Genomic DNA, 14,379 nt, shown 5'->3' with positions numbered 1-14,379 from the left:
CTCCTCACTGATTCTTTAAAAATATAGTGATTTTAATAAATCTTATTTATTTACATTAGTATGTTCTAAATGTTTATGGATATTTTCAGATACATCTATAATTATATTGAAAGTGTCTTAGTTTTCATGTTGAATAAGATGAATATCAATAGATATAGTCCTCATAAACAAAAGCTCTTCGGGATTCTCTATACATTTTCAGAGTGAAAAGAAGTCCTGAATCCCAAAATTTGAGTTCCACTGGAAAAACAATGTTTAGCAGAGATTGACAACTCATTAAATATTTGAAGAACAAAAATGGGGTAAACAAGTTGCCATAAAAACCTTCATTACAGATTGTAAGTGTTCTGGCCAAGGGCATAGGCTTTTGATAATTTTATAATTTTACAAACTAAGTTAATAAGAAACGAGCAGGGCCCAGTTTAAAAAGTTCTTTAGGGGGAAATAAATTTAGAAAATTAATCATATCAATGGAGTAAAATCACATTTTAATTAAAATAATTAATAAGCACACATTACTCAGTGTTTTAGTCAATGATTAATCAGATATTCATATTACTAATTATTATAAAGGACACAGTGGGTTGTGCTAGAAATTGTATAATTTCTAGAGAACAGATCTGTTAAACATGGTCAATTTGAAAAAAATTAAACTAAATATTATAGACATCTTAGAAGTTTTATAAAATGCTTCTAATATAATTAATACTTAAATTTTAATAAATTCATCACACAAGAAAAATTGTCACAATGACTACATTTGTGCGTGGTAAAACTACTTGCATTATGAAAATTATGATATGTAATTATATGTAACATTTGTAAATTTTGTAAAATATTAAATAAAATTAGTGAACATCTTCAGTTAGAGAGAAAAAGCAAATGGATATTTCATGTTTTATTGTAATTTTAAGAATTCTAAAATTATTTGTTACAATTATTTAATTAGAGACATTGTATGTTTATAAAAGAGTCATGTAAAAAAAATATAGCATTCCCATACATCCCCCATTGTTCACAGGTTACATTTACTACAATTGATGAAAGACTATTAAAATAGTACTATTAAGTATAGTCCATAGTTTACATCATTTTAAGAAATTTTAAACATTATATACTGGCATCAATATATTATACAATAAATTGTATATATATTTATATCAAAGCCAATTAAAAGTTCAGTAATAGTAGCTAAGTTTTACAACTAACTCTTTTTTATACTATTCATTGCTCTCTTTGTCAGACAATCATTTTATTAAAGCTGTAGTATTAAACACTTTTACTACCTGAGTTTAATTGCCATTGTACTATGCAAGCCATACCTTCAGATCTCAGGAATACACTATATAATGCAGGATACTGGACACACATCAGTGACACTTATTAAAGATAGCCAAATAAAAGTTTGATTAAAAACTATTCTTTCATTTCAAACTAGTTAAATTTTGTATTCTTTTAAAAAAACAATTTCAGGTAGTGTCTGCACAATGATTATTTTCATATGCACTTTCTGTTTTCTTCTTCCTTGTGGTCTCAGTAGTTAAGTCCAACTAATAGACTCATCCAGAATTTGTATGATTATAAATTTTATAATTTAAAAACACTTCATGGTCCTTGTTTATAGAATGTCCAATGAGCAGTGTCATATCTGAGGTGGAGCAATCCCCAGTCCTATAAGAACATGCAGCATTCCTTCCTTTGTAAAGATTTTCTGATACCCACTCCCACTTGCCACATCCCACTGCCCAAGGTGAAAATCAATCCCATCATGCCAGAGATAGTGTAGACAACCAAGGCTGCCTTGCTGCACTCCAGCTCTGCCCACACACATTAACAACATTGGCATTTGTTAAATGCCCTTTTTGGGCAATTATCAAGCCACCATCTCCAATAATGAAGATGAAACAAAATCTGAAATGTCTTCTGGCCTGAGATCATGGCCTTCCCAGACTTTGTTTTCAGGCAAGTCCTGGATATGAATACTAATGCCAGCAAGAAATTTGTAGAGTCAGACCCAGAGGTAAAATACCTGGTTTCTAATTGTTATTGAAAATTTACTTTTTAGATCGACCAGAGTAATAGGATAAGCAAAGGAGTAACATTATTAGGAATGGCATGGCTAGATGGGTGCAGCATTCTTTATGCTGTGTGATAAGAGCCTTTTATCACAATAATCTTGTACTGGACACCCCAGGGTTTGACAAAGGTTGAAGGACACTACGAAGATAACAGAGGTCCTTCTGCCAAAACTGATCTCACAGTATTATATTGTTTAATATTTCTCACCTACATATCAGTACCATAGTCCATTGTTCTGCCACCACACAAAAAGTTATGGTTGGACAAACTTCACTGACTTACCACCAACAACAAGGTACTTCCCACCTCACTGCCTGTATCAGTCTGCCAAAGGGGTGCTGATGCAAAGTACCAGCAATTTGTTGGCTTATATAAAGGGTATTTATTTAGGGTAAAAGCTTACAGTTACAAGGCCCTAAAGAGTCGAGCTCAAGGCTACTTTCTCACCAAAGTCAGTTGCCACGTGATGAAGCAAGATGATCGCTGATTTCTACCTCGTCTCTCCCTCCTGGGCTTCCTCTTTCCCCTGGCATAGTGATCATTTCATTTTTTACTTAATAACAGTATTTCATTTTGGCTTAAACTGTCAGGTAAATGGCTTATCTCCCTGGGGCGCCAGTACCAAAACTGACAGAGCTTTCTCTCTTTCCATCTGTCTTCTTGTGTGAGTGCCCATTTATATCAGCCCACCGAGGGGGCAGGGACTCAACCTGAGTCATGCTTTACTGACTTGGTGGAATGAAAGCCTGGTCTTAACAGGTAACTTAATCAAGGGCCTCTCAATTGAATCCAATATAATTAAAGGGTCTCATACCCAGAACAGATTAGTTTACAAGCATAGTCTTACTCTTTTGGGGATTCATAAATAATCTCAAACTATCACACTGCCTAAGGATATTTTGGTCTCTTTTCCAGCATACTGTTTCTTGTATCCTTTAATCCATATCTTACTCTGTCTTTAAGAAGTTCAGTGTTGTCTTGTTAAGAAAATTTTCTCCCCTCATCTCTTCTTTAAATCCCACTGGCCTCAATGCTTAGTCCCTACTGTTGTACTCCACCTAAAGAATGCACTCCTTGAGGGCAGGGACCAAGTCCTGTGCCTTACTCTTTTTTGGCATTTCAGCTCAACATTTGTGTCTTTTCTGTCTATTTCATTAAATTACACAGAAGTTGATGTCCTTATCTTAATGTCACTATTTCTATCATCATCATCATAGATTCTTCTCAAATCAAATATTTTGGGGGCAGACTTTGCAATGGACTGGCCCACAGTATTTTTTATGCTTTTCTTATTGTGGCTTGTTTTTTGTTTTGTTTTTTCCATCTAAATGATTGGGTGTTTCTGTCCTTTTGGAAAACCAACTTCATTATAAACTATTACCAATGTGACTCAGTAATAATCACAAACCATCTATCTACTTATCTTCGTTTATCATAGGGTTCATTATTTCCTTTTTATTTTTATAAGGTGAATATCTAGCTCATATCATTGTCCATAGCAAATTCCTACCAAATGCCCCACTCCCATTAGGATTTCATTCATTACCTGGCCCCTAGTTTTCTAGTAGGAAATCATTTTTATTAATCCACAAAATTCTGTTTGCCATTCTAGCAATTCATGACTCATTAAAATTCCATCTTAATTATAACCTCCTCCAGACCTCTGCTATGATTATCTTTGGCTTATTCTTCCATGTCCTTTCAGTTATTTAAAAATTCAACTATTAATAAAACCATTATATATTACTTGTTACATCTTCATTTATTGCAATATTAGTGTTCCTGTGTGGCTGTGTGTGTATATTTATTTTCCAAAGTTTCTCATAAGTGTTCCTTTCATTATATTTGTATTTCTCTCAGTACAGTGCCAATTTATATTATATAATAGTAATCTCCCCTTTCTAAGGCCAAAAGGAGAATTTACTATTTATATAATCCTTAGGATATTAGGAACACATATACAGTTAATACTACATTTCATGCTAGATATATCTGGCCACAAATTAAGAGCATGTGGTTTCTTTCCATTCTTTGGCTTGCTATATTCCCACATTTGGTTCTTCCAAAGATTAAGTGCCAATCCCAAAATTATCACTCAGGAATATTTAAATGTAGGAATAATTAGGTTTAAAATGTTTTACTTTGATATTACTGAACTATATCAATTTTAATTTTGGAGGAGGATTTAAACATTAAAATACGTGCCTTATCAATTAGTATTTTCTTAAAGACAAAAACAAAACATTTTGAGAATCAAAGAAAAGCTGCAAAAAGCATATATAGCATATAAGATGAAAATGAAGTTTGCTAACTTGAGTTTATATCTTTTGATCCCACAGGCCTAGAGACTTCACATGCCTTCAGACTTTGATGCTAATCTTTTATGATAACCAGTTAGCTTCCAGATTTCTCAATTCCAGGGCTGACTAATATTGTTGCTTACGCATTAGGTCGCTTATGTTGTTTTTAACAGAGATAATGGCTAATAGTCAGCAGTGTGTCAGAGACCAGAGGGGTTGAGAAATTGGAAAATTTTGAGACACCCTGTCTAAACAGGATTAAGGCAATACCAAAAGGATTATCATGTTCCAAACCCCAAAGATTTTTGTGATAGCTGGTTTCTTAAACATTAGGGTTAAAGGTTAGGATCAGATTGAGAAACAAGAATGCAAAGATGTATTCACAAAAAATTCCCAGTCTTGGAGAAAAATCCAACTATATCCCAGCCCTTCCTTAACTAATACATTAAGAAACATTTGTGTGAAAGGTCAACTTATTTTTTCAGACAGGAAATCCAATTCCCTCCTATTTTAAAAATTTTTATACCTCTTCTTTTCTCCATAAAGTATACATGTATATTTTTTTGTAAGTTTATTTCCATTGTATATTAAACCTTCTCTAAATAGCTTAAAAGATATATTTTTCACATGTTGTTTGTATTTAAATATAAGCACACAAACTTAAGGATTTCTTAAAAATCAAATACTAAGCAAAACGTATAGCAGTGTTTGCTTTTCAGGTGGGAAATTATCTAGTATATTGACTATTACTAAAAGGAATTTTAATTATTAAAATTCAGATGATTTACTGTTATCAACTCTTTATTAAAATTTCCATTTTATTTCTTTCTATATAATTCTACATATTTGCTTTTCAAAATTGGCCTGTAGTCCAGATTATACCATGTCTGTAAAAATATAATTAAAACATGAATACTTCTATAACTTTTATTAGTCCTACCTCCAGCTTCATGTAGGGACTCTATTAAAATTTAAATCTATGTTTTAAATGAATAATTTTAAAGCTGTTTTGATATTGAAACTGCACATTATTAGTAGAAGGGATAAAAGAAGGTGCATCATGAGCCAGTTATAAAGCAACTAGTTAGTGGAAGAGTGAGGAAATAATAATAATCCTATTATGTGTTGGGAAGAAAATAATACATATTTGGTATCAGGTTTATCCCATGTTTTTTCTTAATTCTATTTTAAAAACAATTGATACCCATCTATCACAGACCTGACTTATGTGAACCCATTGAGTTAAAAAATAAGAAAAAGATGGTAGATCTTTATGTGTAACAACCACCTGCTTCCCTGGATTTAGATTACAGTTGCAAGAATGTTCAAATTGGCACATTTCATGATAACTAATTTGTTTTGATTATTTTTTAAATTTATCTAGATTTAAACATTTTTAAAAACTAAGAAAACAAGCTAAGGTTTTTAGAAATTGTTTTATTGGCAACGTCTGTGGATGGACTCCATTGTAGGGGCTACTGATTTTCCCTTTACGTATTTCCCCATCTCCCTTCCCCAGGTGTTGCTGCCATCACTACCTTCCCCTTCCTCCCCTTTCCTCATGGCAAGACGCATGGAAGAAGAGTGCTGTTAAGGCCTCTCCATTAATCAACAGGTATGCGGTTCTCACGAAGCAGTGCAGCTCCCTCTTCTGCAGTCTCCAATAAAAGTCTATCTCTTCTACATTTAGAAGAAAGTAATTTATCCGTAACGGTGGGCTGACCAATATGGAGGAATTGTTCAACCTGAGTATATCTTTTCATATCCCAGCATGGTATGCATTTCAGAATTCGCTGCACAGTTACAGGTGTTGTCTTATTTTATGAGAAGAGTGAAGGAATATTCATGAAATAATTCTCAGGGAAAGAGGCTATGCAGTTTCCTAAAACACTTAAGTAAGAAAGAAATGGATACTGTACCTGCACACATGCAACTTTCAGTGTTCTACAAACAGATGTTACGTAATGTATCATTGTAGGTATGACATAGGAATATGTTGTGTTTCATACTGAAATCCAATTATTGTAACATTTGTAATTTTTAAAACTGCACAAAAGCATGTGAACATGAATTATAATACTCAACTGTTTATAGAAAATTAAGTAAAAGCCAGTTCAAACAAACTTCAATACCCTACAAAGCTATGCCATTTGGATGTGAGAGCTGAATATTTATTAATTACTTTCTACAAAACTTTCTTTTGCCACCACAAGTGGTGGCATTTCAGGGAGATGATGGCTACTGTTTTGTTTAGCAGTCCTATGATAGCCTCCCTCCAGGGTGCAACATTTTAGAAGGAACTAGTTTCTCAGGGGCCCAAATTACAGCATAGTCGTAACCTATGAAACTTGAAAACTCAGTCATCACCAGGAAATACCCACCTTCCTGATTTCCTTTTTCACTGGTGGAACTGGTCCTTCCAGCTCCTGCAACGGCTTGTTGAGGATGCGTCAGGCTCCTTGTTACAGCCCAGTGTGGTGACTCTTTCAGGTTCTTTGAGACATTTGACTAGAACACTACCTTTGGGCTAGGGAGATTACTGACAGGTATCAAAAAAAAAAAAAAAAAAAAAGTGAGTGTGTTTATAGATGTGCATGTGCATGGCAGTATTATTTATGTTATTCTTTAAAATGTTAGCATAATTAGGTCTAAAAGAAAACTGGTTTGATGTACACACATTTGCTGAACTTTCAAAGATCAGATTTTCCCACTGAAGTTAAATGCATTGCAGCACTAGGGAAACTGGAGAAGAAATTAGTGTTTAAACTGGATCATCAATCTTACTTTGAAAATGTTTGGCTTCCTTTCCAGTAAGGCCCTGAACTCATTGGTTATCCTTCATGAACCCACTTCCACCCACATTTCTAGTCTTTATGTGATACTCTTGTCCTAGATGCATCCTATGCTCTGGCCTCTACCTCTTTCTCTGTGCAAATAATCTTTCATGTTCACAGAGCTTGGTCCTTCCCTCAAGACCCTGTGCCTGTTTGCCAAATTTGCAGTGATTATAGCAGCAACCATACACTGAGTTTTCTGTCCATTAGGCACAATGCTAACAAACTTTACCCCCATTTTCTTAATTCATCCTTAGAAAGGAGCATTATATTAGAAAATATTATTATCTATTTTTAATAGATGAGAAGACTGCAGCTTGGAGAGGTATAAAGTGGTCAATGTGGAATGTGCTTTATTAAGTTTTCCCTGATCTTTTCCAAGCAAAGCTGGGACTGTCATTTCTGCTCAACCTGAAATATTAGAGGACAGTGATTCTATCTGATTTTTTTTTGAACTCTCCAATGTCCACAGTGCTTGCTACTCTATAAAAGGTGAATAGAGAACATTTACAAAACAGTCATTCTGCTTTTTCACCTGAACATTTTTTACTCTGTGTATCTTTCCTCTCATCCGTGCTTGCCTCTACTCTGTTTTTATTCCCTTTACCTTTTGCCTCTTGACACTTATTAGCTTTATGGATGATTTAATATATTTCTGCATAAGAAATAATTCATTATTTCTCCCTAAATGTGGAATCTGCAATTAAAAACCAAGGAAGTTATAAAATAATTACAAAGATCCACAGAGGAAGGAACTGATATTTTAAATTATATCAAATATATCAAATATAGTGGTAGGAACTAAGTAGAAAATTTAAACAAGTATTTTAAAGATTTAAAGAAAAAGAAATTAGAGATATTAATTTCACATTACAGGAAAATAAAGGAAATGGGCATCAAATAGGAAAAATTGTCTTACCAATTCATCATTAAAAAAAAAAAAGAGTAGCAATAAAAATCAGTTAAGAAAAAGTGGCCAAATCAAGGAAAGAAAAAGAAAATACTTGAAAAAAAGAACCAAAAAGATTTTGGAAAAATGAATAAATCAAAAAGCAATAAAGAAATTGAAGGAAACATATCATTGAAAACCATGGTTACTGAGTTACCTGAAAAAGAATATGAACTAAAACTGAGAGGGAAAATCAATGTGGCTAGAGAAAAGAGAACTTTATTTATGAGTTTGCATCTCCTTTATTCTTAAAAAAGCCTTTGAGGTGAAAAGGCTATAAAGAAAAAGTCATGTTTAGATACATTGATTTGTGTGCAAGCTGTTTCTCTAGGCCTTTTTTTTTTCCACGAGAACCATGTTGTGCGACCAAGATAAGGATTAAACATAACTTTGGAACTATGTATTTAAAAATTAATAAGATTGTGTCTGGAGAATATGATTGAGAAGGGGCATGTTAGAAAACTAGTATATAATTAAAAATATTCCTACACACACACAACACTCTCTACCAAGATTGTAATAGAAGTAATCTGTTAGCACAGTGACTATAAAACCATTTTTCTCTATGTGCAGTATGTGAAGTGTGGAATAAGTCCTGAACTAGACATGGAATTTTATGAGTTGATAGAGAGATTAGTGGCCAACCAATACTGTCATAGATTGTGCATGCATCCTCAATGCCATTGTAAGAATCACTCATCTCTGCTTGAATAATTCTGGTGACACTAAAACCAGCTTCTTTTATTTGGGTACATCTTTACTTCCAAGTGTTGGAAATCTGCCCTACTGTAACTTGAATCCATTTATCCCATGTCTTCCCCTTGGGAAACTACAAAATAAGTTCTATTATTTTTCCAAATGAAACTACTTCCGAAACCTGAATTCAACCATTATGTCATAATTACTCCCCTTGTTCTGCGTATATATGTGTGTGTATACATGCTTTTTTGTTTTGTTTTGTTTTTTGTTTTACATCTCCAGTCCTTCTAGTTGTTCTAGGTTATTTGGTTGCAAGTCTTTTTAGCATTCTACTTAATATCATTTATTATGAAATTCTTTTTTACAAAATAAGGAATTTAGGATGGGATCTCCCAGTTTATGTTTTTATGTTAAGTCAGCTTGAAGAACCTAGAAAATCCATTTCAGATTCTTCAGTAAAAGAATAAGGTGCTTTCACCTGGATTCATGCGTAAAAAAGGTATGGTTTTGTTAGTATATACTATAATATATAAACAAAATAAATAGAAGTGTGAGGATGAGAGATTGATAAAAGAAAATTAACTGATTAAAAAAAGAAATAAAAACAATTGATAAGGTAAAATAATTTGCAATTTTACTTCATATGTCTTAATCAAATATTCTAGTTTGAGTTGTACACCTGTGTTAGTAGTTCTTCTGCTTAAGAAACACATTCATCATTCTATCAAATTTAGCATGAAACATAAGTTCCTTAAGTGGGTAATAATATCAGTGGAAGTAAAAGACAACACAAAAGAAAATAAGTTAACAATGTTTCTTAATGCAAATTACTGACTTTATTAATAATATGTGTTCATATATAACAGTATGTTACCTGGATGTCAAAATAGACCAAAATAAGACTGAAAGAAGTACATGGCATTAGATATCAGATCTATTTCCTTTTTCTTTTTCCTAATAAAAGCTACTCCAAAGTAAATTCACCAATTATGCAAGCTCTTCCTTTATGCCAAACTGCTGTCAATGTCCTCTGGTGAGTCCTATTTATGAGTACATTATGGAAGTATCTCAGAGGCCCTGCATATCTGACTTTCAGTGAGTGCCTAGACAGAATATATGGCCAGTTTTCTAGACCTGGGGAATTTAATTAATTTCCTGGCAGAGAACACTTTTTATGCCATGAGCCTTTTCCCTGACCCTATCAAGATTTCCATTTATAAATGTGCTTTATGTATTTTGAACCTATATAATATTAATGAAGGTCTTCCATATGGTAATTAAAGTGCTTGACTTTATATTTTCAAAAGCCCCAGTGCCTATATAAATTCTCTCTATATAATAATGAATATTGCTTTGTAAGTTGTATGCATATGTCAACTCTTACTTTAGATTGCATTCCAAAACAATAGCCTTTAGGCATATGATTAAACATAAGATTCTTAACCAATATTCTAAAAACAACAGGAAATCCATGTCTGCTTTATCTATCACTGCTTTTGAATGTGTTTGTTGTCTGCAACATTCCAACTGAATATATTTCACTCTGTATTTTAGTTTTGTAGAAGGAGAGGAGTGAATAGCAAGAGATATGGACTAATCACATAACTTCTCAAAACCTTACTTCATCACTGAAATGAGGGATTTGGTTTAATTCATCTTAACCTCCAGCTTTCTATGGAATATGTGAAATTTGGAATTTTTGAAATTGGGGTTTAGTTCTGCCTGTGAATATAACTAAATTATATTTACCCTCTCTAGTGCTTGGTTTTTCATCTGCAAAATATGGGGACTGAGCTAGATCAGGACTCTAACCTTTACTGGTAACACGTGCTGACATTTTTTTTTCTTTCTGGGGTTTTCACCTGAGAAGGATTCTGGCAACTTGCTTTGACTCAGTGGGATGGAGTGCTGTGATTAACTACCATTTATGCCATAAACTTGCTATATAAAGTTTAAGAAGTCTCATTCAAAAAGAAGCATTTTGATTATTATACTTTAAGCTGCCATATTTTTCCATTTTGAAGTATGTACAGATTCTTTTTGTGCTTTAAAATATATAATTCCAAGGGAATGTTTGGTTCACATGAAATAGGCAAGGGGTGAAGAGGACAACCACTTGAGATACTTGAAGTCTTTGAATGCACAATAGAGATGAGAGATTACACTCATTCTTTGTGATTCCTAAGGGTGGGCCTAATGGCAGGAAGATTACCTGGGAAAAGATTGCCTCCATGTAAGGATAAAATGTATTACTGTAAGAAATCCTCAAAAAAAGCTGCATCATAGAATGAAGTATGTTGTCTTAACTATTGAATATGTTAAAATTTACGCCACATGACATTTTGCAAAGCCATTATTAAAGGAATTCATTTATAAGATAACAAGTTGGACAAAATGAATTCCAGCTCTTGCAATCTGTGATTCCCAATAATCATCAGATATAATAATTGGGATAATTTCGCACTGGAATTTGTTGACATGCTATTAAAAATGTTAATTGCAATTGGTGACTTAGAATTTTTATAACAGTAATTTTAGGCAATGCTATAGCATATTGTTCTAGTGAAGTACCTTTATCTTACCAAGGCTACCCCTCTGAAGAGAAAGTTACTAATTTTCATTTTTGGAGCAAAAACACAAAAGAAGTGTCTTTTGTGTTTGGAGATTCCACTCCAATCCTCATTTTGAATTTTTTTTTTCCCTATTGCAGTAAAACTGACCATAATAAAAATTTAATAAAGACAACTTGCCAAAGAATTTTAATGACTGATTATGTTCAACTTATTAAGGTGTGGAACATAAAACATTCACACAGGATCATAAATTATTTTATGTGGAAGGGATTGTGAAAATCCTTCATTTTGAAAAGAAAGTGTTTTAAGGTTATTCAATCTGGGATCACAATCCAGATTCTCTGCCTCCCAGTCCAATGAATTATTGTAGGAGAAACCAAAGTTACTGCAGTAACGTGCTTAAAAATACAGATCTTTGTGACTTGACACTTTTGTTTGTATCCTTGAATGTGCTGTTTATCTTGAATCAGCAGGATGAACTAGGAAAGCAAACACACAATTTTGTTTAGAAGGAACAGAGAAATACTGGATGGCATAGCCTGCTGTGCCCCTGGAGGGCATGGAGGTTGGCATCCCTTTGCTAAGCTAGACATTGCAAACACTTTTTTGGAATTGATAAACAACTTGTGCCAGAAGTGAAACCAGTCAAAATATATTCCGACTTAAAATCAGGAACTTCATAATCCAATCTTTTCTCCACCATTTTGTGGCTGTGGACAACACAGTATGCAAAACCCCTAGACGTTATAGCGGATAAATGGAGCAAGTTCCCAAAGATTTCCAATCTTGAGCATTAACTAGACTTAACCATCCTTTTTTTGAAGAGTGCCTGTCTGCTCTAATCAGAACAACAATCATCCATTAAATAAATGGAACATCTGATTATAAACAGAATCGTTAACCCAGGCACATTAGCTAATTGTAATGGGTTATTAGTTAATTTACAAAGGGAAAAAACTGTCCTTAACCATTATTAGTGCAAATTGCTCAGGAATTTAACTTCTTGTTTTCCACATTGAGTCATAAGCCAGTATGTTCAGTTAATGAAGAAGATGCAAGGAAGTATTTTGGCAACAGCAAAGACATATAGGTTTAATTTTGAAATTGGGAGGTTTTTGTAAGGATGATAGAAAAGTTGGCCCAGGTGTTAACTAAAAGTATACTGATCTCTGTATTTATAATAAGAACAAAACATGAGTTAGGTGGCTTATTGTTTTACAAGGGTATTTTAGACCATTTATTCTAAAGCCCCATATTATCAATGACTGTTTTTTAAATTTCTAAACCACTTATCAAAAAATTGCTGTATATTGTGTCTTCAACTATGTGAATTAAACAGTTTTACATACTAAGTAGCTTTTAGTACATATAGATACAGCATTTTCATCAGGGGACTGAATTGATGATTTTATCTTGGAAATGAAAGGAAAAGTAACTTTCAGTTAACAAATTAATATGCTTTACTGCAAATTTTGCCAGGTCACATTATGCTAGGGGATTTTATCTCAGTTTGAGTGAAAAAAGAAGCAGGGATCAAATCATGATTATGTTTTGCAACATTTGAATTTAAGAAAATTGTGATTGTGACTCAGGGACTGAAAAAGTATGGTAAACTATGATAGCTTGGGGTATTTCTGTGAGGTAGAAAAGAGCACAAGGTAAGGTAAAGCCAGGCAGAATGTGACTCAGCAATATCATTGCTAGCTAGGTGTATATATATACCCTGAAGAACTGAGAGCAGTGACATGAACAGACCTCTGCACACTGATGTTCATAGCGGTGTTATTCACGATAGCCAAAAGTTGGAATCAACCCAGGTGTCCATCAATGGATAAATAGATAAACCAATTGTGCTGTATATACATGATAGAATATCATACGGCAGTAAGAAGAAATGGAGTCATTAAGCATATAACAACATGGCTGAACCTGGTGGACATTTTGCTGAGTGAGGAAAGTCAGACACAAAAGGACAAATACTATATGATTGTGCTATTATGAACTAAATATATTATGTAAACTCATGGAATTAATAATTAGAAACAGAAAATAGAATTAGGGTAGAGAATGGAAAGATGATCGTTAATCTGTGTAGAATTGGTTAAAAGATTGTAAATCTTTGGAAATGAATGGAAATGGTGAGAGTACATCACTAGAAGGAAAGCTAAAAAATGTAACATGGACCACATAGTGAAACCTCCTGTAAAATATGAATATATGCACATATAAGACTGTTTTTTACAAAATATAAATACACTTAAACTAGAGAGAAGGAAACAGAATAGCAGCTACGTACAGCAGGGGAAGCATAGAGAGATTTAGAGGTGATGAGTTTTGTTTGTTTGGTTTTTGCTTTTTAGTATTATTGTTATTATTATTACTGGAATAATGAAAATGCTTAAAGAATGATTGAAGTGATGAATGCACAACTATGTGATTATACTGAATACCATGATTATATAATTTGAATGGATTTATGCTTTATTAATATGTATCAATAAAATTGATTTAAGAAAAGAAAGCCAGGTAGATCAAACTGAGCCTGGAAAGAATTGATGAGGCAGCACGTTATAGGCTTTTAAAATACTTTTTTAACCAGTTTGTTTATTTGTCTGTTTTTTGCATGATAAGACAAGGACATAGAAAGGGAAAGTGGGAACACTAAGAGTGTACTGAAAGTGGAAGGAAGCCGTGCCATTCCAGGCCTGCACAAAGTTCCATTTATAGATATCTCATATGGTTTTCTGAACAGATAAACTCTTTTTTATATTTCTAGAATCTGTGTTCTGAGTATGTGTGTTTTGTGAGCATAGCATTATATCAGACAAATATCAAGCAGTACAGAATTTACCTATGACAATAAAGCTTGTCTTAATTGTGTTATCAAGATATTACCATTCAAGATAGAAATATATCAAAGTATATTTAAACTGTAATTCATTACT

The 14,379-nt window shown here is 33.2% G+C and overlaps 1 protein-coding gene across 7 annotated transcripts in view; it reads left to right on the top strand.

Moving 5' to 3' along the window:
- Positions 1–14,379, top strand: part of PCDH7 (protocadherin 7) — a 440,575-nt gene that overhangs the window by 221,375 nt on the left and 204,821 nt on the right. For 2 of the 7 annotated variants that reach the window (XM_012526965.4, XM_071217122.1), the window contains exon 3: positions 5,899–5,994. The exons of the other annotated variants lie outside the window; for them this stretch is intronic. In XM_012526965.4, the coding sequence (XP_012382419.1) occupies positions 5,899–5,987 (89 nt within the window). In that variant the 3' untranslated portion in view covers positions 5,988–5,994. The remainder of the gene's footprint in view (positions 1–5,898; positions 5,995–14,379) is intronic. 7 annotated transcript variants of the gene reach the window in all.

This window comes from Dasypus novemcinctus, chromosome 1 (assembly GCF_030445035.2).
Source record: "Dasypus novemcinctus isolate mDasNov1 chromosome 1, mDasNov1.1.hap2, whole genome shotgun sequence".
Taxonomy (NCBI): domain Eukaryota; kingdom Metazoa; phylum Chordata; class Mammalia; order Cingulata; family Dasypodidae; genus Dasypus; species Dasypus novemcinctus.
This window is presented reverse-complemented; position numbering and strand designations above follow the sequence as displayed.